General features: G+C 48.7%; 9 protein-coding genes across 9 annotated transcripts; 6 read left to right on the top strand and 3 right to left on the bottom strand.

Moving 5' to 3' along the window:
* Positions 1-861: 861 nt before the first annotated feature.
* BO79DRAFT_227605 (FAD-dependent oxidoreductase) lies at positions 862-2644 on the top strand (the record flags this gene model as incomplete). Its single annotated transcript, XM_025683885.1, has 3 exons — positions 862-1075; positions 1154-1624; positions 1713-2644. 3 exons carry the CDS (start codon positions 862-864, stop codon positions 2642-2644), a joined length of 1617 nt encoding a protein of 538 aa, XP_025540886.1.
* Positions 2645-3622: 978 nt separating this feature from the next.
* Positions 3623-3871, top strand: BO79DRAFT_227606 (uncharacterized protein; the record flags this gene model as incomplete). Its single annotated transcript, XM_025683886.1, has 1 exon — positions 3623-3871. One exon carries the CDS (start codon positions 3623-3625, stop codon positions 3869-3871), a length of 249 nt encoding a protein of 82 aa, XP_025540887.1.
* An 840-nt stretch (positions 3872-4711) lies between these two features.
* On the top strand, positions 4712-5662 carry BO79DRAFT_144904 (uncharacterized protein; the record flags this gene model as incomplete). Its single annotated transcript, XM_025678404.1, has 1 exon — positions 4712-5662. The coding sequence occupies one exon, from the start codon at positions 4712-4714 to the stop codon at positions 5660-5662; it is 951 nt and encodes a 316-aa protein (XP_025540888.1).
* A 234-nt stretch (positions 5663-5896) lies between these two features.
* On the bottom strand, positions 5897-9471 carry BO79DRAFT_263745 (glycoside hydrolase family 35 protein; the record flags this gene model as incomplete). The annotated part of the gene is made up of 13 exons (XM_025686708.1): positions 5897-6139; positions 6208-6939; positions 7001-7750; positions 7801-7927; positions 7980-8016; positions 8075-8189; positions 8264-8303; positions 8361-8650; positions 8710-8862; positions 8930-9071; positions 9124-9167; positions 9229-9277; positions 9332-9471. 13 exons carry the CDS (start codon positions 9469-9471, stop codon positions 5897-5899), a joined length of 2862 nt encoding a protein of 953 aa, XP_025540889.1.
* Positions 9472-10772: 1301 nt separating this feature from the next.
* On the bottom strand, positions 10773-12514 carry BO79DRAFT_244894 (sugar transporter). The gene is made up of 2 exons (XM_025685424.1): positions 11197-12514; positions 10773-11132 (listed from the first exon to the last, which is right to left on the bottom strand). The coding sequence occupies exons 1-2, from the start codon at positions 12441-12443 to the stop codon at positions 10859-10861; spliced, it is 1521 nt and encodes a 506-aa protein (XP_025540890.1). The 5' UTR covers positions 12444-12514; the 3' UTR covers positions 10773-10858.
* Positions 12515-16666: 4152 nt separating this feature from the next.
* BO79DRAFT_263753 (chlorogenic acid esterase precursor) lies at positions 16667-18381 on the top strand (the record flags this gene model as incomplete). The annotated part of the gene is made up of 4 exons (XM_025686709.1): positions 16667-17202; positions 17257-17337; positions 17397-17802; positions 17866-18381. 4 exons carry the CDS (start codon positions 16667-16669, stop codon positions 18379-18381), a joined length of 1539 nt encoding a protein of 512 aa, XP_025540891.1.
* Positions 18382-18495: 114 nt separating this feature from the next.
* On the bottom strand, positions 18496-21877 carry BO79DRAFT_171699 (AAA family ATPase). The gene is made up of 2 exons (XM_025679600.1): positions 19681-21877; positions 18496-19632 (listed from the first exon to the last, which is right to left on the bottom strand). The coding sequence occupies exons 1-2, from the start codon at positions 21839-21841 to the stop codon at positions 18560-18562; spliced, it is 3234 nt and encodes a 1077-aa protein (XP_025540892.1). The 5' UTR covers positions 21842-21877; the 3' UTR covers positions 18496-18559.
* Positions 21878-22421: 544 nt separating this feature from the next.
* Positions 22422-24593, top strand: BO79DRAFT_193445 (uncharacterized protein; the record flags this gene model as incomplete). The annotated part of the gene is made up of 5 exons (XM_025680978.1): positions 22422-22603; positions 22673-22916; positions 22981-23107; positions 23236-23658; positions 23713-24593. The coding sequence occupies 5 exons, from the start codon at positions 22422-22424 to the stop codon at positions 24591-24593; spliced, it is 1857 nt and encodes a 618-aa protein (XP_025540893.1).
* A 1294-nt stretch (positions 24594-25887) lies between these two features.
* Positions 25888-26203, top strand: BO79DRAFT_208699 (uncharacterized protein). The gene has a single exon (XM_025682448.1). It carries the CDS (start codon positions 25896-25898, stop codon positions 26190-26192), a length of 297 nt encoding a protein of 98 aa, XP_025540894.1. The 5' UTR covers positions 25888-25895; the 3' UTR covers positions 26193-26203.
* The last annotated feature ends 5 nt before the right edge of the window (positions 26204-26208 follow it).

The following is a 26208-nucleotide window of genomic DNA, read 5'->3' on the forward strand; positions in this document are numbered from 1 at the left end:
ACCCCTCTACGGCCAAGCGGGAAGTGAATGACCATCTCATCGCTAGCTGGATGTGCTAATATTGCGACTGATAGGCCAGAGTCGAGTCTTGTACGAGACACCTCAAAGGCCGCCCTGAACTACCTCATCTAGCGCCATGGTAGGCTTTTCAGCATTTACATCATACGCCCCCTTTGCTTCAATGGCAGTATAACGAAAAATCAAGATCCCGAACATAGCTCTTGACACCATCCTGCACGCAACGCTGGAGTTAACTTACCATATTCGGTACAAGTGATTGAAAACTCTGACTGGGTATGGCAAACTATGACGAAGATAACTAGGGAGTCTTACAGGCCACTTACCGATACAGACCCGATAGAACGTCCTAGGAAGCGGACGAGCGGAGGCCGCGTACGGAAAACACGCAGTATAGAAAACATGAACGCTTTACACGTAGCCGTGTCTCTTAACAGCACACCATGCAGAGTGGGATGATGAGGAGCCCTTGAGAAGAAGTCAAATCTCATGGCAACGCATGAGCCACTGGTTTCGTTATTTACCTTTCCTCATTGAGTCTATGTGAATTAGCAAGGGTCACTGATTCCATGGAGGATCGGATCGAACATTATCACCCTATGCTCCCCGCTGTCCACGGCAACATCTAAGAGATATATAAAGAAGGTGTACTCGTTGATCTTTGTTTGTTCTTTAAAAATGGGCCTCCCATCTTTCCTACTCATTCTTAAGAGAGAAACATCAAAGTCATCGAAGATTACGCATCTCAGGACGTTACTATTTAGTCAGATTTCGAAGAATTTGTGACCTCCACTTTCCCGTTCGAGACCTGCAGCCCGAGACACGCATAGAAGAGCAATCAATATGGGGGATATCGGAACCCCTCCTCGATGGAAAGACCCCGAAATCCAGCATCAAGTGGATATTGCACTGCTTGAAGTCGACGCTGCCCAAAAAGAAGCAGATGAAGCTCGGAGAAAAATCGTGCCCCTTTTGTCAAGGCTACACCGAGGCTCGGTGCTGTTTCCAAGGTCGCAGGGCTACAGATACTCAGTCTCGGTTCGAAATCTCCGCTACCGTCTGAAAAGCCCTGCTGCTGTTGTGCATGCAGTAACGGCATGGGATGTCGTGGCAACAGTCCGATTCTGCGTTTAAGAGGGGTTGAAGTTGACCATCCGAAGTGGTGAACACTCGAACGCTGCGCACTGTTTGAACGACAATGGTATCGTTCTTGATATGCGAATGTTGAACAAAGTAGTCATCCAACCTAATCATGACATAATCTACGTGTCTGGTGGTGCGCTGTGGAGGGACGTATACAAAGAGCTGCATGATAGAGATCCTCGTCTTGTCGTCGTGGGTGGCCAGTGTCCAACCGTCGGCGTGAGTGGTTTCTTACTTGGTGGTGGTATAAGCTCATTTTCCCGCTCGTACGGGCTGGGCATCGACAGCATCGAAGCGATAGAGATCGTCAAAGCGAATGGAGAACTGGATATCGTGAGCGCAGAGAATCATCCAGATCTCTTCTGGGCACTTCGTGGCGGAGGGGGCGGTAATTTTGGCGTCGCAACCGGGTTCTTCCTGAAGGTCCATACGCTCAATCATCCCGAAGGAATGGTGACTTGTGGTACATTAGGATGGTCAGTCGAAGACAGAGTCAAGGAAGAAGTTTATGGAAACCATGAAAAACTGGGATGAAACCCCTCTGCCGCCAGCGCTATGCGGCGACGCGCTTTGGCGATACAGGAGAGACCGCAAAACGAAGGAGAAAAGGCTTTGGGCAGAGATAACGATCATGTACAACGGTGGAAAGAAAGACTGTAACAGCGAGTTGGCCAAGGTTCTGCGTGGCGAACCTGATGTGAACACACTCAAGGAGATGAGATTCTATGACTGGGAAGTTGGAGGTGAGGCGTTTGCCAACCATTCCCAAGTCCATCAACACTACTCCTCTGTTATCATTGAAAAGGGTAGAATGACAGAACACATCATCAATCTCATCACCGATTGGATGATATTAAGAAAGGAGCATGAGCTTGAAAGCGAAAATGGGAGGTGTCACGTTCTTTGGGATCATATTGGGGAACAAACAAGCCAAAAGAAGCCGGACGAAACAGCCTTTCCATGGCGCACCGGGGAGTATGCATTTTCGATGAAAGCAAGCTGGAACGAGGAAGAGAAGGAGAATGAAATGATTGCAGAAGTCCAAAGACTCCGGGATGAGCTAACGAAATATGCCATTGGAGGGAAAGCGGCGTATGTGAACTTCATCGACAATACATTAACTGGCTGGTGGGATGCATATTACGATACCAACTACGAAAGCCTCCGGCAGCTGAAGGAGACCTATGATCCTGAAGATTTCTTCGAATTTCAGCAGAGTATTCGAAAACCTAGGAGCGACCATCCAGAAATACATGCTGTACCATCACGCAGTGCTGCGGCCCATAAGGGGGAACAGGACGAGAAGGATGATTTCCTTGAAGATGTCGAAAAGGATACCATGCAGATTGAGAAACCATTCTCTCAAGATGCACCCGCGGAGTCAGTAAGCGATTTCGGATGCGGCAGTCTTCAAAGTGGGCGTTGTTTTGCAATGTCTTTGAAGCGATACATTCTCGGTCTATTTGCTAGAATAAAGTCATAAAGATGCTTAGATTCCTGCTTCCTAGAGCTACTCGAGATAAACAATTGTGATTACTAGAGGTTTCAGTAATAGCAACTATTTCGTGATTATAGGTGATTTATCGTAGTGATATTCTCAGATAGCGTCCAAAATAATTGAAGACGCGATATTTAGAATCTGAAATATCATCCACATAGAACAATCTCACTTTTAAGATACAGGCTATCACGTTCAAACACTGTAAAAGGCCAATGACAAATGGCTACGAGCATCACATCCGACATAATTATTGATCTTTAGCACATCGATATATGTATGTTCTGGATTAAGCCTTCTAAAAGCAGAGCGCAGTAGTTACTAGTATGGACTTAGTAGCGCCGACTATTTTCTGCCACCTCGCAGAAAGCGGTCAAAAAGTTTACAGTTTTCCAAGCACTTGTTCGCGGACTGTAAAGTCTTAAATCCGCTTAAATCCGGGCTTTTTTCATCGAGGTCGACTAGGTTCTGCCGCCTTGAGCGGTGTATGGAGCGGTCAGGAACTGGTTTTCTGCCGAGATATAGAGTGTAGGTATTCGAGATAAGATTCTGGGAGCTCGTATTCTCCACCCCTATCAAATATAACTTGTTTATGTACTATTGTCTTCATTTAGGGTCCTTCTGTCTTATTATACTTTAATACTGCTAGGAACAACATGCTATTTTATATATTTCAGCTAAACTCTCATGAACACTCTTCTATACGCGCGGAATTCAGAGTTGACTGGGGGGCTACAGAGACAGCGCTACCTGGGTCTACTGCCGAAGCGCCGCCCAAAGAACGATGTGGCTTTCGTAAATATAGTTTGGTAGAACCACACGATTTGAGTAGTTACATCATCTTTACTTAGGTCTGGCGCTCCTTTTCAGAAGTTAAATATACTGCTTGGGCTTGCAGTTCGGTCCTTGCAGAAACCACCCTCCTAACCCAATCACTTGCTCTCTCCATACAATATCCAAACCATGAAGAACCTATATCTGGCTATTACTACCATCCTCATTCTTGCAGACTATGCCTATGCCGGCCCACTGGGCTACGGAATCTGCCAGGCCGGTTGCGCAGCTGTGGTAATGGCTTGTTATTCAGCGGCAGGCTATACTTGGGGTGCTACACTCGGTGCTACAGCACCAGCCTCGATAGTGGCATGTAACACCGCTTTTGGAACTTGTTGTGCTCACTGCGCTGCCACGCTCTTGATACCAACCCTTTGATTGTAAAGAGAATGTACAAGCAAAGTCGGTACTTGGGATACTGAGCCTATGTCCTGGTTGAAGGATTACATGTCAGATTGCGCTCCTCATCTTGTTTTCAAATCTATATCTAATTGGCCAGTCTTTAATAGTGGTTGAATACTATATGATATTATCTACGAGATAAATGTTTGAGTTAGTGCCGTACACTGACTAAAAATGAGAGCTATGGGGGAAGAAAGTAGAAAATAGGAACAACACAAGATTTCCGACAAGTATGAACGTACACTATATGACGATGTCAAGACATGCAAGATCTGAGGCGATTTCCACAAATGAAGAAGATACTAGTGGATATACGCCTGTAATCAGTGACCCAGGCATATTATCAAACAAGACCATAAGCCCATCATTGGTATCGGGAGATACCCGCGGACTCCCAAATTCATACAATCCCACATATATAGTGGGGTGGACATGGGAGGAAGTGAATGTCACCGACCTTGTAAAAAATAGGCGCGTTGAGAGACCTGACTATGGTGAATGTTCAAAAAAACAGTGAATATCTTGCTTTGGCTCCGTGTAAACTCTTCTGACCTCTGTATATGTCGGTAGTCGATAGCTGCTGCTCACAGATCAAGTTATTACTTAACAGCATCATTCAATCTCCAACTTCGCCTGTTATTCTTTCTCCTCCATCTACACCGCGAGAAGACTCTGATATTATCCTGGTTCCAGTGCGTTGCCAGGTGAGTGCACCGGAGCTCCCTACAAACCACAACAGTTGGCTTACCACTGGTATGGTTCTAAACTGACAGGCTGTAATAAGTCAATATCCCGATCCAAACAAACATCTCCATTATGAATTTGTTTCAAAAAAACAAAAGCAGTCTCACTTTCCGGACGAGTAAACGTCTTGCCCTTCTCAAAGAAGCCTTCCAGGAGCCTGGCAATGACGAGAAGGAGAAGGTGCCACGCTGTACCTGGGCTATATTACTGGTCTGCGAGATGGAATTCTTTGAGGAATATATAAATTCGTGCGCGGCTGAGGGTCACAAGAGTCCCAAAACCTTTGATGAAATGGACCTTCTGGAAGAGTGGACCAATACTGGAGAGCTATCCATGGCAAATAAATATGTTGGCTCAGTCGATCAAATGAACACCACCATAGAATCAGACAGCGACGATGATTTCTGCTCCACTATTATGGCTAAAGTCCGAGAAAGAGACGCCGACAAATGTGTTATTACATCTCAGTCAACTTCTATGCTTTGCGATATCTGTCCAGACCACCTACTTCAAGAATTCAGTTATTCTTTTTGGATAAGACTTCTCGGATGGTGGGATTTTGAGACAGTACAGAGATGGAAGCTGCCATTGTTTCCCAATCATCCACATTATGAGGCGGAGGAGACTATCCAGAATTATATCTCCTTGAGTCCGGTACTGCGAAAGTATTGGGAATGGGGGGACTTTGTGCTCCGACCTCATCCAAAACATAGGGTGTGTCACAGGGAAATTCAGGTGCAAATTTTCTGTTTACCTTTGCAGGATCATTGCTGGAGCGACAAAATCTGTATCTTCAGCAAGCCCCCTCGCATCAGGAAGGGGACCACAGTTAAATTGGTTGGGTTTGAATCAGAAGAACTCAAGGATTTGAAATCTGGGGATTGGATCACTCTAACAACTCCGGATCCGGTTAAACTGCCGCTGCCGAGCTGGGATCTTCTGGAGTTGCGGTTTATTATGACGATTTTTGCTCGATTTGCTGGAACGATCGTGCCAGAGGAGGGATGCAACCAGGATAAATAGATTGAAAGGATTGTATTGAGGATGTTTGTCTTTTGTTGGGAATGTTTCTTTGCGGGGAGACTGTTAATGGATGGAAGGAGCGATGACAATGAAGTAGGTGGAGAGAGATAACCCATGTTAAGTATGGAAGGTTCACTGCCTGAACTACACAGCCCATAGTAAGGTATGGGTATGAAGCTGTATCTATAGCGAATTAATATCCAAACATAATGCCTAAATCACCCTCTAAAGGATCTAAGAATACATGCTTCTATCCTCCCACCTCGGCTGCAAATAGCTCCAGTCCCGATCAAACTGAAAATCCGTCTGATACAACCCGTAGGTGAAGAGCTGTACAGTGTCGAGCTTCACACCGGCATCTGTTTGCGCCCACACACTCAAGGCTAATGTATTCTGACCCCGGTTGTTGATGATTCCCGGAGGAATAGGAAACTTCGTCTGCGGGCCAATGTGAGGGACGTATTTTCCGTATTGATACTTTTACAGAGAAAACTAATGTTAGCACATCAACGGCTCATACCATGTAAACTGGACCTGAGACTTACTCCATTGACCCAAAGCATTACACGTGCTATGATGCCATTTGGCGCTGAGAGAGCAACACCAATTGGTGCGTCTAAATCACTGTCGATATCAAGATTGAATGTTGTGACATAGAAGCGGACACCTGATCTTGAGAGGCCGTCTAGCGGACTGGAAGTACTCTTGAACTCCTTGTCATCTGAAGCCGGGAAGCCAGGGAGGAACCAGCCTAGTCGTTCAGCATAGAGGCCACCCTCATTCATGGGTCCACGGACTGGGTCAATCTTCTTCGAACCACCAGCATTACCTTGAATCTTCCATAGTCTGAACCCGGTTTCTGTTCGTGTACCTCCTGGAAGGAGATACGCACCGAGAATGCCCCTAGGATTCTCAGCACCGTTAGGGATATCAGTTTCATCATGGTCATGGTAGTCAACTAAGACTGTGATGACATTGTTCCTCGTCTTGAGATGGGACACTGGAAGCGTTAGAGTCAAATTCGTGGCTGATAGATTGGGATCGCTAGCGTGGCCCCCAATGAGATGTCCGTTTAGCCATGCGTTCCATCCGAACGCAAGGCCTCCAGAGGCGGTAATGTTGACTGCGGTGTGTTCGATGCCGTCAAAGTATCCACGGTATATTTTAGCACCGGCGTAGTAACCATAGTCGGAAAACAGGACTGGCAGGGTAAGAGGAGCTATAGGACTGAGGGTACTATTCTTGTTTGCGACCGTCCACCTGGAGTCGTCAAAAATCTGGCTGGATTTCAGGGAGGGATTCTGCTGTGTGCCAGTAATTCAAAGGTGGAAGTGTTACTGATCGGTTTTCTGTACCAGGTATTTGGGCTGTGTAGGAACCATAGGGCGTCTTGCTCGCTGTGAGTAGCTGGCCGTTCCATTCAATTGCCTTGATGGGCACGTCGCCGATGAAACTTTCCAACGTCATAGTTCCGTTGTTGTCTCCGGACACTTGAAGCACTTCGTTATTGACTGATGCAAACCTAACTAGGTACGGACCGAGAATGAAAAGCTTCTGGTCTGGCTTAGGAGAAGGGTATTTTGATGTTGGCGGAGCCCAGATATGCCATGCTGTAGGTTGATCAAGCAATAGAACAATGACCCCATTTGAAAAACGAAGGACAGTAGAACCGGTAGACTGTGTGTACCTAATCTTCTGGTAACCATGATGAATCGTGGACGATACGGTAGACGCGCCGTATACCTCGAACGTCAAGTTCTTCGACGTTCTTAAAGCAAACTCGCCTGTCTGTCCTTCCCACAGATACAATATTAGAACGTCGTGGTGGGGCAGGACGCCATTCGTGAGTACATCCGCTGACGAATACAGCAGAGTTTGGTTACCAAACTTATAGTCGGTAACTAGAATCTTGCTCTGGCGCCCTTCAAGCTGGATACCTGGAACAGTCACATTGCCAAGGCTGGTGTTCAAGTAGGCTGAAAAGGTGATGGTAGCGGTTGATGGAGTTTCATTCTGCTGCAGCACAGTGAATGTTGCCTGGGTATCTGGATTCTTCAGGACCCAGCTATAAGCGTCGGGTGTTGAGAGCTGCTAGCTTATTAGTATGTTGCATATAATGGTCCGGATAAGATCCTAACACTGTAACCCGACCCATTCCCATGCATATTCGTCTTGAGCAAATCAGGTGCTGATCCTGAGAAGAGTTGTATCAACTTCGTTTGCCAAAGCTTGGCCCATTGCTCGCGAGTTTCTCGGAGGGGGGTCCTGTTCGTATGGTAAGCCACAGCTTCAGCAACTCAATATGAGGAGAGATTACATATAGTCATTGCTGGTATATGCCACCGGGCAAGCAGCTGTAGAGTGTTCAATCATTAGTTGGCAATGTTGTTAGCGACAGAGCATTCCACTCACAGTGGCCCCAGTTGGTCCCTCCATAGCCTTCGTATATACTCTGTAGCGTCACGCGCTGGCCAATGTTGTTCTTGTAGTAGATGTCCACAAAGGTAGTACTGTGCTCGCTTCGACACTATGTGACTATTAGCTTTCAACTAAACGATGTATAGCTGTGATTTGTTGCTGCTTGACTGAGTGACCACCCACATCATCATAATTTTGCGGTGCACCCCAAGTCAAAGTACGCCTGCCCTCAAACTCAGCGAGGTATATTAGACCAGACCATGCATAATTCATGAATCACTGATAGTAAGTTCGAACTACATCGAAGCCAGTCGCTCCATCACATTTGTTCCCGACAAGGAATCCTGCAGGGTAGTCGTCAAAGCCATAAATGTCGACTGCGCCACCAACGTTCTCGTAATTCCTTGACCAGGATATATATCTCGTGCTTTGTTCGTTGTGAGTCATAGGAACCGTTATTCCCACATCCCTAATTCCTGACTCAAGCTGTTCCATATACGTAACGAGAGTATTGTTGGGTTTATGGCTGGTCTCTCGTAGCTCATTTTCTACCTGGAAGAGTATGACGGGCTGTGCGCTACAGGTCAGCATGCCACACTCTAGCCACCAGAGAACAGCTGTACACATACACCACCTTTTGTGATCTGGCTCGCTGCAATGATTTGTCCGACCTTCCTCATATATGGAAGCCAAGCTTGATGATAGGCCTCATCTGAGGTCCGCAGCTTTCCCATGGAGCCATCGGAGCCCCATAGAGCTAAACCGCCCGCATTTGTTTGTGCCTTTTTGAGATCTATGAGTCAGTCTGTTCCATGTAACCTCGGGTTGTGAGCGATAATGGCTGCTTACGTTGACATAAGCACCCGGTCGGGCAATTACCCATAGGCCTGTCTGTTTGGCCATATCAAAAAGACGCTGTATGTTATGTGCCCCGGTTTCATAATCATATGCATCCCTGGAAGCAGAGTGATAACTCCAGAAGAAATAGACACTATAGCTGAGATTAATTGGATGTCCAATCTGTAGAGAAGCAAATCACCAACCTAATTGTGTTGAAGCCATTTGCTTTCAACTTTTGCAGCACATCCTGGATTGACGAATCCTCAGTCTTCGAACCTGACCAAATGAAAGGAATAGTGCCGACTCACCAACCACATTTCAGGGACGGGCAGTCTCTGGTAATGGAACTCAGCAGCACTAGTGAAAGTGGTTAGCTACTCGTGGAATTTGTACCGCGCACAATCCATATACTTGATGAGAACCCTCTCCCCATTGACTATCAAGCTATATTCGTCCCATGTCACAGCTCCACTTGAGTGGTTTGATACTGAAAACGCCTGGCATAAGGTTGCTAAAGCGAGCACAAGTTTCAGCAGCACTGGAAGCCTCATCCTGGCCAAAGTTGTATCATGAGTCTTATTTCACTGATAAAATTGATGTTCCAAGAGAGAATGAAGTGGATCACGATACCCTCCACATCGTAAATATGAGATCCTCACAGCGAAGTTCAGGACTTCAGAAATAACCCGATATTGTCATGCGTAGATGGACTTCTCCACTTTTATGCAGGGTAAGCTGAGACCCTGCAGATAGGATGAACACATTTCCACCAATTGAGCATTCAATAAGTTGCAGACCCCGCACGATCTGCAGTGTGTTCGTGAGAGCTCAAGCTTGTGGAGAGTCAGGATCCTGTAGGGCAGAAGGCAGTATATGAAACTAATGCACAAACAATATTGAAGCCTAAAGGTGTGTGCCAACAGACTCGGTGTAGAGGAGACCGAAGATTTCTGTTATGTTGCGTAAGTCATGACAGTCTCGCGTTCAATGCGCTATGTAGAAGCCTGCAGTTGACCTGTTCTCAGATCTCTTGAAAGATCTTTATTAGTCTTACTAATGTCCATTATACCAGTCTTTCTCAACATTTCCAGTTGAGCACTCACAACAGCCTTTCCAACTGCTCTCACTAGCTTCACTCGAAGCATTGCTCGGCTGTAGCCAAAGATAATGCTTCTTTCGACGACACCCTAGTCATCCTTCAACCTTATAAATGGTGCTAAGAGCGGTAATATCGTCATCGAGAACACCACATACCCTGTGAATAGTATGCTCATCACCACCAATACCTCTGCTTATCGAGTTGATGTACACAGCACTCTAACTGTGCTGATCCCAAAGTAGGGCCCTATTGATACCTATCAATAACCTCACAGTGAGTCTGAGACGCCCCTGGGCTCCAGTGCACAAAATGGTTGGTGTGCCAACACCGGTATCGACGATGTTCAATTAAATAATGGCTGAAAATTCGCTTGTAAGCGAGATCAAATATTCTTGCGCTGATGCCAATGATTCTGTTGAAGCACTATCATAGGGATTGACTGTCTTTTGTATAGAATTAGTCCGACAGGATCTAGAATTGAAAACAGTTATGTCTGTCTTTTTGTAATTTGTCCTGCTATGAAAAGTAGTTGGGTTAACATAGTTGATGATATCGGGTGAGCATCTGGTTACAGGGATTCAACATGTGACTATACGTCACGGGACTGGGTTGTCGCCTGTGGGCTCATAACATAGGACCAGCTTCCTGGGTGCTGATTGAATATTCTTCAGAGTCCCGAGGTACCTTTGAAAATCATGGATGTGGTAATACACAAATAGCAAGGTAGCTACCAAAGCCATATATAAAATATAGCAGACGTGTATCATGGCAGTGTAGATCTATGTCTATCTAAGACACATAACGCTCATAAGTTCATTCCAGTTTATCCTTCTATGCTTTTACTCTATTTCTTCCACAGTTGCCTTCTCTTCCATGACTCGCTCCATGGCCCTATCTCCCATGGGCTTGTGCTTCGACATCGACACCGCAGAGAAGATGGTGGGAGCGTCACGGAAGATCTCGTCAACTTCTTCTAGGGACCGGCCCTTTGTTTCTGGGTAGAACAGGTAGATGACGGGAGGGATAATGCCACCGATAATGGCGTAGACGATATAGTAGCGATAGCCGATGTTGTCAATGGCGACGGGCGTGATCATTGCGACGACAAACATCCTGAAGGAGTAAACAGTTAGCATAAGTTGGAAGGTAGTTGGATTATTAGGAGTGAGAGCCATACCAGAGCCATTGATTGGCAATCGAAATTGCTTGCATGGCGACACGAAGACGCGCAGGAGCAACCTCGGCTGGGTAAAGGAAGTTGGCGCCCAAGAAGCCGATCGGAAGGAAGAAGTTGTAAATAAAAATGAACAGGGCGGAGATAATGGATGCGGTATGGTTATTGGAGAAGGAATTGGAGACCGCCAATGCCAGCATGCACATGCCCATGCCACCGCCACTGACCATAAACGCTGTGCGTCGTCCCATGCGGTCAATGATGGCAAAGCCCACAAAACAGCACAGGAATTTCCAGGTCAACGCGCATGCCGCAAGAATCTTCGACAGACTGGTACCGAGTCCAAGATCTGTTTGGAAGATAAGAGGAATGTAAACCGAGATCAGAGTTCCACCAGTCATTTGCTGGAAGAATTGGAGAGTGACACATAGGATAAACCTGTACAGCAGCTTCTCTTCTCCCATAGTGAAAATGTCTCGGAGCTTAAGTGAGCTGTTCGAGGATTCCTCCAGAGAAAGCTCGTAAGCCCGTAGCTCTGCGACAACCTCCAGCGAGTCTACTTCTTGTCCCCTCAGAGACGCCAAAGTAAATTGTGCTACGTCTGATTTGTTCTTCATGACGAGCCAACGCGGCGACTCTGGGAGGAAGAAGATGCTGCCCATGATTATGAACGAAAACAAGGCGGGGATGGCAAGTGATGCTCTCCATGAGGCAGGCGAATTCTCCATGTGGTAGAAACCGAAATTCACCCATTGCGTCAAAGCGAAACCAAACGCGATGAACATGCCGGTCAACACCACGTTCCGTCCTCGCTGGGCGGCAGGCGCGCACTCGGATTGCCAGACAGGTACAGTCGCACTGAGCATGCCAACACCAAAACCCAAAATCACTCTGCCAACGACGAATTGAGCTAGAGAGTAGGCGGTGCATTCCAGTATCTGACCGATCAATGCAATGAGTGCGCCAGAAAAGATCGATCGGCGACGTCCAAGCATGTCACCGATCATTGTACAGATCAGGGACCCGAAAAGGGCTCCTATTGTGTACGACGCGACCACGGCTCCTTGAACGGTGGCATTGTGAGACTCTTGGGCCCCGGTAGTGTTGACTGTGTCAATCTCCGGGAATACCCTCACCCAGGAGGGGAAGTCATCGAGTCCTCCGACACCGGACTGATTGTAACCGAAAAGGATAAAGGAGGGACAAGCGACTAAGAAGATCTGGGCATAACGAAGTGCTTGGCCCTGCATTGTGCCGAATTGCCTGTACCACAAGGACTTTGGCTTCGCAGGAAAGGCAGCAGAAGGTAAAATAGGGGAAAGGAGAATGGAGGGAGAGAGAAATAGCCATTTTCAAGTCCGGGGGCTTGCTCATAGAAAAAGAAACAGGCCAACAGCTAGCCCGAAAGCAATCAGTCGCGGGGTTTCTGTCGGCTCTACATGGGCTGATGATCAATCCGCTTCTCCGGTCAATGGAGACCGGACTGCTGCCGACCGAGCTGGTCAAGATGACGTCCAGAGGCCTGCCGTGGGCCCGCATGCAAGTAAAAGACGGATGCCGATGTGCGAGTCACATAGCGGACCCCCTGGTCAGTACGAAATACTCCGCACGGGGGACCAGGGCCGAGAGAGAAAGATACCACAGCTTCTCACCGGGGTAGTGGTATGCTCGGGCTGACCTGGGCCGTACGGTGTACGGCTTTGTAACGTGTCTGATATCCCACCAGTCGCCACATGGCTGGATCTTATGCAAAGCACTCGCTGATTGGTCTTGGTGCTAGCGCGGCGACTCTCCAACAGCCGGGGTGGTTGTTAGCCTAGCTCCAGTCGCTACCCGGCCACCAATTAGAGCCCCAGTTTGTCCTGGGGCACGCCAACCGTGGTTCCTATTATCTCCGCAATAAGCACCCCAGGCTTTAGCCCCGCGTCCAGGCACTTCGATACAGGCCAGGCCCACGTTACTGACTGTATTGTGTGTTAGAAATTGGAATCCATTATCCGAGGGGTGCGAGCAACGGATGTTGTCCGAGCCCTAGGCCCACCACCCCAGTCTGAAAGAAATCTCAACTTGGGCGACTGATTGGGAAGCGGCTATACTAAGGTTATTACACCGGACGCGGGATGAAATCATAAACTAGTAGAGTCTGGCAGAGGACTTACCCAGTCACAAGTAGTCCTCGATGCATCCGAGGGGGCCTAGTGAAAGAAGACAGCATAAAGAAAAAGCAGAGAGAGGTGAGCTGGGAAGGCATCTGAGCGGTCAGGCCATGGGAGGGAAGATGTCATGGCGCGCTGATGTTGGAATTTGGGGGGGCCGCGTGACTCCACGGGACTTTCCCCACCAGTGTGGGAAAAGCATTTACTACCAGCCAAGCCGGGCAACTGGAGCGCAAGGCAAGTCGAGTGGTCCGATCGGGAAGTCAGATTTTGATCTCCTTCTTGTCCCGGAGATTTTCCAATGGAGTCTGGAAATGCTTAGCTTGCTTGTTGTCGGCGTGGCACTTTCCCTACCGTCGAATGACCCAACGCCACCGAGGCATTTAATAATCGCGCGCCCACCAACTAACCAGTTGACTTTGCCGATGTGCCGCGAAATTGCTTATTTCACAATTTCACAGGGCGTATAAACTGTCCGTGTTATTGCTTATCTTGTCCGGTGTAAACTTTCGAGTCAGCAAGCTCTCCCTTGTAAAGTTAAGGTCATGTGTAGTATCCCATTTTTCTCATTGTCGCCATAGCCAGTCCCGAACATAAGGTTCCGGTAGAATGTCATCGTGCATGGTGAGGCCCTCCATCACCCGGACTCAAAAAGCCAGTTCAAAAACGCCAAGACTGTTTTAGCCGGTCTCGAAAATACCAGACAAGCTCAATGCTGAGGCTTTGGGCGTGGGATGGCGGTAATTTTGCTTCCCTGTGGGCTGAACCAGTTTTACCCACTCCCATCGCAATTCCTCCGAGCGCATTCAGACCGAGGGTGTCTAGTTGTCTTGAAAGAGGACTAATGTACTCAGTGTCAGACCATGAGCACTATGCAGGACGCAACCACTAATTGACACTATAGAAGTACGACTGCAATGTAATCCGAGATAGTGTGCAGCGGCATGCACCACCGTGGATAAATCTTTGAGCGCCGCCCCTCTCCCCTTCATGCAATGCTGTTTACCTCATTGCATGTCCAAGTCAGACGTCCTATACCCTTCTCGGCCGTGCTAGTCCCAGAAGTAAGACCAAATTAGTGACACCAAGTCCGAGATTCTGCCGTCTTGGTCTTTTCTCATACTCTGCCCTTTGCTCAGTATGAAGGCCGGTCTTCAACATGTAGTAGAAAGTTCTTTACTTGACGAACATGATAAAAGAACTGTCTGTGTTAACTTTGTCTCCGAGGTTTATGTATAGAGAAGAGTAGGATGCAGAATTTATTCCTTAAAATCATAAGAATCTGCCCTGGCGGTCATGTTTCTCGGGTACTTTCTACAAGGTTTTGAATATTTCCTTCCGGAAGACCCTATTGATCTTTTCCTTCAGAATCCTCCTCTCCTAAACGCACCTTATTTAAGTCTAATGTTCCTTGAATATGTGAATGCCGACGATGGACGGCAATAGTGGCACGGCAAAGCCCCTTTTCCCATTTTACTGTCGAACATGGGTAATTTTATGCGCGAAGTGAAAGCGTTGATCGACAATGATGATGCGGTGTCGGGAGTAGAATCTGCCATAATGCAGCGCAACACATAACTGTGCAAGGTTCACTGTTGTATGAGCGGTCTTATCAGTTCTCATAAGCAACACTATGTAGCAATGCGCTGTGCAGCGCTGCGGTTGCTGGGTGATTACACAACCTTAATACTGCACACCTACGATCACCACAAGCCCATTGACTGGATGAAGAATGAACTGAGCTGAAAGGCACTCTCTAAAAGTTCCAGAGCACAACACTAATTGCTACAGCTTCCCTAATATGTTCAACTTCGGCTTGTGTCGACAACCAAGCTTCGACAATCCGCCAAACTTGCAGCAACTCATTGAGATGGCTGCTAGCAAGAAAAGGCTACAGCCCCCTCAGTTTGCTTGGTCTAACCGATGATTAACCAAAATCGGGAAATTCGCCGACACAACCGGCTTTTTTCCAGCAAGGTCTTCTTTGTTATGAGATTGGGAAATGGGCGGTCTTCCCAATCAGGCAACCCGGATGACACTCCCTGAGGCGGGGAATCCCGATTCAGTAAAGCTTGGTTCTGGGATATGGGGTGCCGCGGAGCAGTTGTGCTTATCCCAATCAGGAAGGTTAAGCCAGGGTGTGGTGCCTGAGGTCTTCCAGGTCAGGCAGCCATTTTCGTCTGTTTTGTTAGACCGCATCGCGAAACACTTACCCACTGAAGGGTCTTGTCTTTGCCGACTATAAGATCACTGGTACAGGCAGGATCAATCGGGGTGACTGAACCTGATCATCGCTGAGGATTATTAGCGGCAAGGTCCCGCTTGCGAACACTCTCTTGAACACTTCCCAAGCCATATTGTGTCCATGCTCGACATTTCCATACGTGCTTATTGAGGCAGAATCTCAGTGGTCTCAGGCCCTCCATTAAAGTAAGCCTGATATTTGTGCTATAGACCAGGAGGCTTATCATACTAATGTGCGATGGCGCATTATGACCATGCGTAAGCCTCTTGTATCAAAGCAAACCCTCGCTCACTCACTAGCTCACTCAAGCTTCAATGGACAGCCGGTAGGGCTCAACTGTGCATCTGAGTTATCGAATACCCCTCGGAGCCTCTAAACGCTGATGACTATGTCCGGAGGTTGAATGTTCAACCGAGTCCAAGGCGGCAATTTTCATCAGTTCCCTGCCTCGGTTGGGGGAAAGTTTACCCCAGATTTACCCCGCACACGCACATCCCAGTTCCCCTCCGCATCCCACCAGCAGGGTCCAAGCAGGGGTTCACCGAAGCGAATTCATGATGCTATATTGGAAGTATTTGCTTTTCATGGATCCATTGAGTTCAACGTGTATCCGTCCTTTGGTACTTAATGCAGACGGGCCGGTGCGAGCCCGAAGTTAATGGTGGCGAGCCATGGATACCCCCTCAACGTTACCATCGTTCTTACTTGCATATAGAGATATGCTTGCTACAGAACCGCTATAGACCATATCAACTGCAACATGAAGTCTTCGATCATGTTATTTACAAGATGTTTATGCTCCAATTATAGAGTCAGCCTGGCTTCGGCATTTTCGACCCCGCAATCTGGGGTCATCCGGGGAGCTATTTGGCGGCTTATTCCTTAGCCTGCAGAAGCGAGGTTTTGTATCATTTATCCTCTTCACGAACCTTCTTAGGGTCTTTGTCGTCTGCCGAATCGCTTTGCCGCGTAACTGAGGGGCTACCGTGGTCCTCATAGAAAGGTATAAAGCAGTCTTCATTTCGCCCCTCATCCAGTATGAGCCACCGCTCAACTCATAATCAATTTCAAGATGCTTTCGCGTCTCTGCATTATTGCGACGTTTCTCGTCTCTCATTGTGTATCTGCTCCCACTTCTTCAGCTAGAAGAGACACAAATGGGGAAGGACTGCTAGTCCAAACCTCCAGCGGCCCTATACAAGGCTTCTTCAACCAGACAGCCCCTGATGTTCGACAATGGCTTGGCGTTCCGTTTGCAGAGCCACCAGTTGGTGACCTCCGCTTTAGTAGCCCCGTGAAGAAACAGCCTAATGGTACAGTCAATGCCTCTGCACTGCCCTCATCATGTATCCAACAGACAAGCAATAGCTCCACGATATACACCACCTATGAAACGGGATTTCTCATCAGCGGAGGAGACTCAGAGGACTGCCTGTACCTATCAATCTGGGCACCCCGTATTGAGAATATTCAATCCCAGCAGCGTCCACTACCAGTGCTGCTTTATATCCCCGGAGGTGGGTTCACATCTGGCGGGGAAGCGTCGCTGTACAAGATCCCCGACAAATGGGTGCAACGGACTCAGTCTCACATTGTGGTCATCATGAAGTAAATGCCAGCCCCATCAAGTAATCCCATGCTCATCGTCTAACGCCCTGCTAGCTATCGCGTCAACGTCTTCGGCTTCCCGAACGCCGAAGGGCTATCCGAGCCGAACGTCGGCTTACTCGACCAAAGATTGGCGTAAGTCCACCACTTCAATCAAACCAAGAAAAAGCCCAAACTAACCACCATACCCGCAGAGTCGAATGGGTCGCAGCCAACATCGCCAATTTCGGCGGTGATCCCGCACGGATCGCCCTATGGGGTCAATCCGCCGGAGCAGCCAGCGTAACAGCCTACTCATACGGATATCCAGAAGACCCCATTGTCGCCGCTCTCATAGCCGACTCCGGTGCTCCAAATATAGTTGACAACGAAGACTACGCACACACCAACTTCACCTTCCTGGCCAGTCTAGTAGGCTGCAACGGGCTCTCATCCACTGAAGAACTCAGCTGCATGCGAAACGTGTCCGCTCGGAAACTGCAAACCGCTCTCTCGACATACTCCGGCTCGCCATCCATCTCGTTCACACCAGCCGTCGACAACAAGACCTTTTTTGCAAACTGGACCGAGCGTGCTATTGCAGGAAAGGTCGCAAAGATTGTAAGCAACTCCATACCTTTAGCAATAATCACCAGCTAATCTATCATTCTTTCCCTTGATTAGCCCCTGATAACAGGAAGCAACACCAACGAAGGCGCCGGCTTTGTATCATTCACCCCAGCGGGACCCAGCAAATCCACACTCTTCGAAATAACCGAATCAATCATAGCCTGTCCTGTCGCAGAGGAAGTCAAGAACCGCAATCTAGCAAACCTCACCACCTACCGGTACCAATACGCAGGCAATTTCACCAACATCTCACCGCTGCCTTGGTTTGGGGCGTATCATAGCGCCGAGCTCCCTATACTCTTCGGTACGCATTATGAGTATGGTGGTTCTTCTACGCAGTATGAGTGGGACGTGAGTTACGCTATGCAAGCACTGTGGCTTTCATTTGTGGAGGATCCGTCGCGGGGCCCGGTGCGGTTTGCTGTTGGGAATGCGCCGGCGAATCCGAATAATGGTACTTACTTTGCCTGGCCTGCTTTTGAGCAGGGGTCGGACGATCTGTTGGTTTTTGCGGAGGGGGGCAAGGTGATGCAGTTGGTTGGGGCGGGGAGGATTGATGATTATTGCTGAGCTGCCAATATATATACCAGTTGATTATATCAAAGCAATCACGGAAAAGGGGGTTTGTAGATAATGGGTATATAATGCAATATAACTGATGAAACGATCGACAATAATGCTTCCATAAGGGGATATCTGGGTGCGTAGAATAGTACGGCTATGCGCACGAATGCTCTATGGGAATGCTCTACTCCACCTCTAGATGCTGGGACCTGGGAGTCGCCTCTCTAGTCCTGCGAGCAGGAACAGGGGAGTAATCACCCGTGTATCTGGGGCTTCTTTTCACGCTGCGAGGAGCGGATCTAGGAGCATCAGGATCCGCCGCAAGACGGTACTCTTCTTCAACAACATGATCCTCGACATCCGGATATAACTCCTCATCGTACACATCCTCATCCTTTCGAGGTAACGGTCCGGGCCGAGCCCTGGAACGAGGCTCCATACGCGAACTAGGTCCGCCTTCATATCTGCGCCCGGTAGAGGGACTTGGGGCATGCATATCGTCATCTATAAAGTCGTCTTCTGCATAATGCTGAGACTCGACCATGACTGCGCGTTTCCGACCAGCGGAGTATCGTCCAGCTGCGACTCGGCCGCCCGAGGTGCCGGCGTACTGAGATTGTCGCTGAGGGGTGCGGGCTGGCACACCACGTCGAGGGTTTCGTTCAACCGGGACGTGATCGGACTCGTAACCGCTGAAGCCATCATAGACGGCAGGTTCTCGTGTAGGCCCGGACTCGTAGCCATCGTATCGGACTCCTTCCATGTGGGCCAATTTACGATCGTCGGCACGTCGGGCTTTGACTAGGTAGCGGTCGAATTCTTCGATTGTGTCGTTCACTGTGCGGAAGTGCTCTGCTGTAAGAACTACCGGGAGGTCATTACCCGGGGTCTTTTCTCGCTGGTCGAAGAAGGCGAGGCAGGATGCTATTTGTACAGCGTTGCGAATTTGGCGACCATTCCATGGACCGCGTCTGTGAACTCTGTAGGTTTTCTCATACTCCGATCGGACAAATTCAATGATCTCTTTGTCCATGACATGGATATGTCCGTTGCCGATAGTTGTTCCCTTGGGTACCTTGTCTGCTCGAGGGAGCCGGGCCAGGTTACTGCAGAGAATGGAAATGGTATCTTCACTGCTTAGATGAGGATAGTAGAGGCTTAGATGTACCCGTGAGCGGAAGGCTTCGTCGAGCGCCCCGACTCGGTTTGTGGTCAGGAAGAGGATGCCGCTGTAGTATTCTAATACTCTGAGGAATACTATATGAAGTCAGTAAGGTCTAACTAATGGTAAGTATATGGGCGTACCTGAAACCAAGGCGTTCCGCTCAACATCAGTTCGATCTCTTTGTGTGAGAAAGACATCTGCTTCATCCAGTAGCAGAATGCAGTCCCATAGATGGGCATATCGAAAGATGTCTTTGAGTGATCTCTCCACAGCGTCCGCTGTTATTCCTAGGTCACCGCAGGTGATGGGAAACAGAGGTTTCTCGAACTCCAATGCCACGGCCTCTGCGGTCGCAGTTTTACCCACCCCAGGCGCTCCGTGCAGGAGGATCACCAGGCCTCGTCCCTTTCCCCGGATCATGTCCGGCGTATACAATATGGCATCACGAGAGCGTTCATGGTGGATCTTTGTAAAGTGAGAAGAAACAGTCGATCGGATGATCCTCCGATGTCCAGGCTTTATCTGGACATGGTCTAGGGTAATCCTCTCTTCAGATACCCGACGCAAGTCAAAGCCGCGAACATCCAAGCGCGTGAACCTCCTCTCGCGTAAGACGTATCCAAGGACTCTCCGTGGAAGAAGGGCCAGATCTTCATCGGACCATGTTGGTTTTGAGAATGTGTCATTGTTATCAATGTATGGGTTCTGCTTCATGTAGGCTTGCGCTTCCTTTGCATATGTAAAATCTTCTCGGACAAGCAAGTTTTCGTTTTTTTCGATGAAATGGGGCGAAGCTTTTCTCCATAGCCGATATGAGACATTTTCATCCACAACCGTAGCCCATGAATCATGGAACGTTTCCTCATAACGCTTAGTATCGGTGGGATATGTCTCAGTAACGTATCGCGAGGCTTCCTTCACATCTATAATGACCTCACTTTCTATGTGTTCGGGTTCAGCGAGCTCCATGCTCTCCTTGAAGATACCTGTTGAGAGGTTCCAGCCAGAATAGTACTGATGTTTGTTCTCTGGCTTCACGAGCTCCTTGAAAAGCTTTCCACTCTCAACCTGCATCTTGAGAATCGTCGCATGATCGGGATGGTAACGCAGAGGGTAACATGGCAAGGCAGTAATGTCTTGCTCGCCGGCGAAATGGGGGACCTCTAGAGACTGCCATATAACTTTCAACTGCTCTCCATCATGGTCAAAGCAATAGATACTCCACCTCGCTAGCGAATTCGGGACAAACCAGCCACCTGGGTCCGTTTGCCACATGTGGTCTTCGGGCCGCAGTGAGGCCAGGCGAAAGACGTTCTGGATAGCAGACTGATGACGTGCTTTTGAACTGGTGGCCACAGATGGAACAAAGACAAGATCGCCCGGGCGGAAAAGAAAAGGCAGCTCATCATATCTGACTTTGTTCGGAGTATTCTTGGTGACATGTTCAAATCTCTTCCAAAGAGGTAGAATCTTCTCTTCCACAAAGGTGACATAGCATCGCAATTCGTCCCGAATAGCAGATTCTGAAGTTTTTCGCGAATCATCCAATTGATTTTCTTCTGAGGGCTTAGGTCTTGCGTATGAGTCTTCCAAGTCAGACTCTAATTGCTCCAGCTGCTTTTTTATTTCACCATTAAAATAAGCGAGAGCGTGAAACGGACGGCAGAATACGCAATCGGATTTTGGGGGAACCATGCTGCTTTCGTTCCACTCTCCGAGTTCAGAAAGCCGACGAAGTATCTCTGGAGAGCGGATCCTCACACGTTGGAGTTGCAAGGTTTCAGCAACTCCTTCCGTCGGCGGTGCCACCTCAATAGTCTCAGTCCACGGTGGTGGATTCGCAGCGCGCCTTTTCTTTTCCCGTTCCAGGTCCTTCCACCAGTCGGAAGTACTGATCAGGGCTTCTATCGTATAATCTGCATCGTCGTCCACTGACCGGTTCATGAAGGATGGGTAATCATAGTATCTCACGCCCACGTTGATTTTTCGCTCGTTGAAAGCAGATCCATTGAGCCAGGTATCATCATCAGCTTTGCTCTCATCGTCTGTCGTGTCGCTGTCACTGTCGTCTTCCTCATTGTCCTCCTCGTTGGTATCGTCATCTTCATCATCATCGTCGTCATCATCCGTCTCCTCACGGTGAGTGCTTCGCTCTTCAATATCTTCTTGAATAGTCTGAGTACTGGCCTCCTGCTTTGCAGTCACAACCTCAGGTATTTCCGCCTCTTCAAACCCATCTATGGCGTCCTCCCCTGTCGCCGGCACACGCTCCTCCGGCGCTGACTGATTTACGACCTCCATCGCACGCAGATGTGCCCTGAGCCTGGTGACCTCCTCTAGCCGAGGAAGATTTCCGAAATGCTCTCACCCACTCCATCGCTCGCACTGATTTATAAGTTAGTTATCAGGCATCTTCAGTGCCTCGTATCGACGCCAAAGGGGCGGGGGAAGCCGCTGCCACAGCGCGGCTGCAGAAATGGAAGACAGTGATAGGAGGGATGAAGTGGATTTGCGAGCTCAATGCGACCAGTCACCAGACGCGGGATCTATACTAGTGCTCACGAAGGATTCGTCAGGGGCCAAGCCGTCATAGCACCTCCTTCACGAACGCATTAACCACATGGTTTAATTGCGCTGATTGTTAAGCGCTCACACCTGTCATGCATCGATTGGGTGAGCATAGAAAATGCGGCCACTAGGGCTTATGAAACTCGTATCTAAAAGCAAACATAGTCAGAAGGCTTGATAGTAGCATGACTCGGGCAGAGGGCTAGAGCACGGAGGACAGACTCACATACGCCCCATCCCATTTCTACATATTATTCATCAGGGATCCGCAGGGTTATGGAGGTCTTCATCTGGATGCATAACATCACCCGATATGACACACTTCTTCCATGGTCGCCGAAAACCAAAGTCGCTCCCAGCGGACAAGACGGGGACGGCAAAGAGTCGGGCGTGGATTGAGGAGCGGGGGCGTGACTTCCACCCCGCCTTTGCGGTGGAGAGCGAATTCGATGAGCAACAAGAGAAGTACATTCCCGCCGAGCTGGCGACAATTAGGTGCGACCATCCATAATGATACATGTGCATGCAGATGCTCAACGTATGCATGGTCTAATGCATCACCAGAGATCTTGAAACACTTTTAAAGCATCATGATGCCATCGCGCCTCCGGAGGAGCCAAGATTCTATGACTACACATGGCAGATGGTTCTGAGGACACTAGATGAAGCAAAGGATGTGGCATCATCTCGTAGAGACTATACATCTACTGCTGTCCAGGGCCTTGGCATGTTAGCTCCCTTGAAAGATGCCATACCTGACGAATACGGACTGAGTGTTGTGAAGGGGGTATTGGGACTAGTATTTGAGGTAACATATTGTTGTATCTCGGTAGATGGGCCACAGACTGCGTTCGCTGACATTATTTTCTTAGACTGCGAAACGAGGAGTAGAAAACCGCGCCAAAATCTTGGAGGCCTTCGAGACGGTGCCCGAGACTGTTCTGACAATCCAGACGGCCTATAACTACTTGAACCCCACAGCGGATGACGAGGAATTGTGTAGGGAGTTCTGTAGAACCCTTGTTAGGACATTGCCAGGATTGCTTGATGTTTTGCTAAAGAGGCAGCCATGTGGGTTCACATATTGTCCCTTCGACATGGTCTTTAGCTCACGGACTTGATGACAGGGTACCGAAAGGTCACAGAGTCCCTCACTCTGAGAATCCGAGAGACTCTCACGGTCGACCAGGTACTTTCAGACTGGAACCGTTATCTCGTAACCATCAAAGAGCGATTAGAACGCATGAAAGTCAAGATCACTGCTGCTACGGCCTACCACAGCAGCGAATCGCACCGATTGGGCTTGGAAGCAAATACCAACATCCAGACTCTTCACACTGAGCTTCAAGGAGCCCGCAGCGATATTAAAGACCTGGTCACTGAAGTGAAGAAGCAGGTTGGAGCTGAGTATCGAGAGGTCTTTGCCTTTCAAAAAGAGCAATCCGGCGCACAGGCTATGACAGAGCTACTATATGAGTTCAAGGCGCTATGTAAGGAGTCTCGGGAGCAGTACGAGGTCCAACAGTGTCAAATCTTTCTCTTGCAACGCGGTAAGGTCGCTCTACGCGTATCATACTTTGATGATACTAACTAGCTCTGACTAGCCTACTCGGACCTGGCACATGAGAACGAAGCTCTTCAATCAACCCTCTCACTTAGCAGCACAAATTCTCGAGACTCAACATCTACAACAGTCACCCCAATCGAACTACTCGGGATATTGGGCGTCTCACCACATACGGCAGCCCAAGACCTTGAGATCGTCCTCCAAGAAGGCAGTAGATTTAAATCCTCATACCTCGGACGTGTGCGATGGCTCGCCAGAACCGATGAGTTTACTGAATGGCTTCGGGCCCCACAATCATCACTCCTTCTAGTAGACGGCCGTCTGGATACCAATCCAGCGATAATGGTCACTCCAATGTCAATATTCGTTTCAACATTCATATACAGCCTAATCAGCAGCCCCGACTGTCTACCTCTATTCTTCTTCGCATCACTACACGACGACCAAGAAGATCCCGAACTCAGCGGCCCGACAGGGATGATGCGAAGTCTCATCACCCAGCTTCTCTTCAGCGACAAGCTCGCCACACCAAGCCTTCAATTTCTGGGTAGAGGGTTTCTCAACGCCTGCGAGAGCAACAACATCAAAGCGCTCTGTGAGTTATTCAGACGGCTCGTTCTGCAGGTTCCACCAAATATACAAGTCATCTGCATCCTGGATGGGACAGCTGCATATGAGAAAGAGCCAATAACAGGGGAAGAGATCGACTATGTAGCGGCCCTGTTTCAGCGACTCGTCGAGGATTCGGTGGACGCAGATTCTGTGCGGCTGAAGGTGCTTTTTACATTCGCAAATCAAAGTCTGCAGATCTCGGATAGGGTGGATATGCATCCTGATGTCTGGCGGTATGCTTCGCTGGCGGCTGGACATGTGGATTATCTGTCTCGGCTAGATTTTAGACAGGATTGGATGGAGTGAATCTTACTGGAAAGGTGTATGTCGTGTTGCAGTGGAAGCAGATACTTGTAGCGTTCTAAACTGTTTCTCCCCAAATGGATTCTGAGGTCTACCTTCATCTTCGGCTGTGATTTCCCCGCGAGTTACCAAGAAATTATCCCTGTAGATTGAACTGAATTCTTACGGCCCGAGCCTTAAAGTGGGCAATACCCATTCCTCACAGTCTGGGCATTCCTGTTCGTGGCATGTGGACTAAGCTTATATGGAACTGGCTTTGTGGCTTGAGGTGATGATGCTACGTCATGTGAAGAATATATGTGACAGGTTTTCCAGTGCTTGGGGACAGTGATCGTCGATAACTACAGACATCGTTGTGTGGACGTGACACTCGATGACGCAACTCTGGAGCTTGTCCTGGAACCCTTCTCTCAATGGTGGATTTGTGAAGAGGTCAATGTCAATCGTTGTCAGATCGGGGAATTAAGGTGATCGGAATGTCTGATCTGCGTGGAGCATGAGCGGAATGATGACAATTATACCTTGCTGGAGAGTATAGGTCGCAATATGATCTCATAAGGGAGTAGAGAAGATTGACCTGTTAGAAATTGGGAGACTTGGTTAGTCCTGGGAATACGTCAAATCAGAATCCCGACCAATAACTATGCTTTGTTCAAGCCCATTGGCGCCTGCGGGGATGACTTGCATTCCTCGGAGTCTCCAAAGCGGAGAATATGTGTGAATCAGAATGCAGATTCATCGCCGAGTGGCTGTCAGCTTACCGCGAGAGGAGGATTACTCTCATCCCTTCGGGAAGAGCTCTCAGCATTGCCTCGAATCCGCAAGGGTAGCACTGCGCGAACCCAGTACAAGTGAATCGGCATGTTGGTGGTGGTACATAGATTGCGCGAGGTAAGCTGACTTCATCTCGTGTAGGAACAGGTGTTGTAGAACAAAGAGACCCTGGAGCCAGTCCCTGCAGGGAATTCGGGCCACGCGGTGTCCTCGAGTTGGCCGCTGTGTTCTCTTGCGATGCGATGTTTGCGTTCCCTCCCATGCGCATAGCTTAGTCATATATAGGGGGTTCAACAAATCGTCGGTCATCAGTTTGTTTCTTCCTGGATCCTTGCCAGTGTAGCCCCTTGAACGATGGCAACCCGGAGTATGAGGGAGAGAGAATCGGTCCCGAAGCCAATCGGGGGCCTCCGATTGGGAGTTCATTTGGATGCCGTTGGTCACGGGGGGCGCTAACAGCGGGTGTCGTGATGTTTGCTGGGAAATCCGACAACAATGAATGGCAGCACTGGTTCTATCCGTCCTAGTTGGATGGCTGCTGATGACCATGGTTACGAACAGTGTGATCTATCTTTCTGTGACGACTCATTTGTGCTTTGGGTCAGTACCACAGCTAGTTCACTGAATTTGAAGTGCGGGATCCACCCATTTTGGGCACTATTGTTCATGATGGCCTGTGCTGTCTCGGATGGTTTCTTGTTTCCCATTCACTGGGCAGCATCGGCAAGCTCCGGGGTAAGGCAGCAAAACGGACAGGTCAACTTTTACCTCCCCCTGGGGAATGCAGACCTGCAGGCTGCAGTCAGCGCGGCGCAAGTGAATGAATGAATGAGTGGAATGGGAG

This window comes from Aspergillus costaricaensis (assembly GCF_003184835.1).
Source record: "Aspergillus costaricaensis CBS 115574 unplaced genomic scaffold BO79scaffold_12, whole genome shotgun sequence".
NCBI lineage: Eukaryota > Fungi > Ascomycota > Eurotiomycetes > Eurotiales > Aspergillaceae > Aspergillus > Aspergillus costaricensis.

Excerpts from the sequence above, each read along its gene's own strand:
- BO79DRAFT_208699 (XM_025682448.1), top strand. The coding sequence starts at position 25,896 with ATGGCTGCTGATGACCATGGTTACGAACAGTGTGATCTATCTTTCTGT.
- BO79DRAFT_244894 (XM_025685424.1), bottom strand. The coding sequence starts at position 12,443 with ATGCAGGGCCAAGCACTTCGTTATGCCCAGATCTTCTTAGTCGCTTGT. Across the intron at positions 11,133-11,196 it reads ATTGCCAATCAATGGCTCTG|GATGTTTGTCGTCGCAATGA; the intron begins GTATGGCTCTCA and ends TTACTCCTTCAG.
- BO79DRAFT_171699 (XM_025679600.1), bottom strand. The coding sequence starts at position 21,841 with ATGGAGGTCGTAAATCAGTCAGCGCCGGAGGAGCGTGTGCCGGCGACA. Across the intron at positions 19,633-19,680 it reads GCGGAACGCCTTGGTTTCAG|TATTCCTCAGAGTATTAGAA; the intron begins GTACGCCCATAT and ends GACTTCATATAG.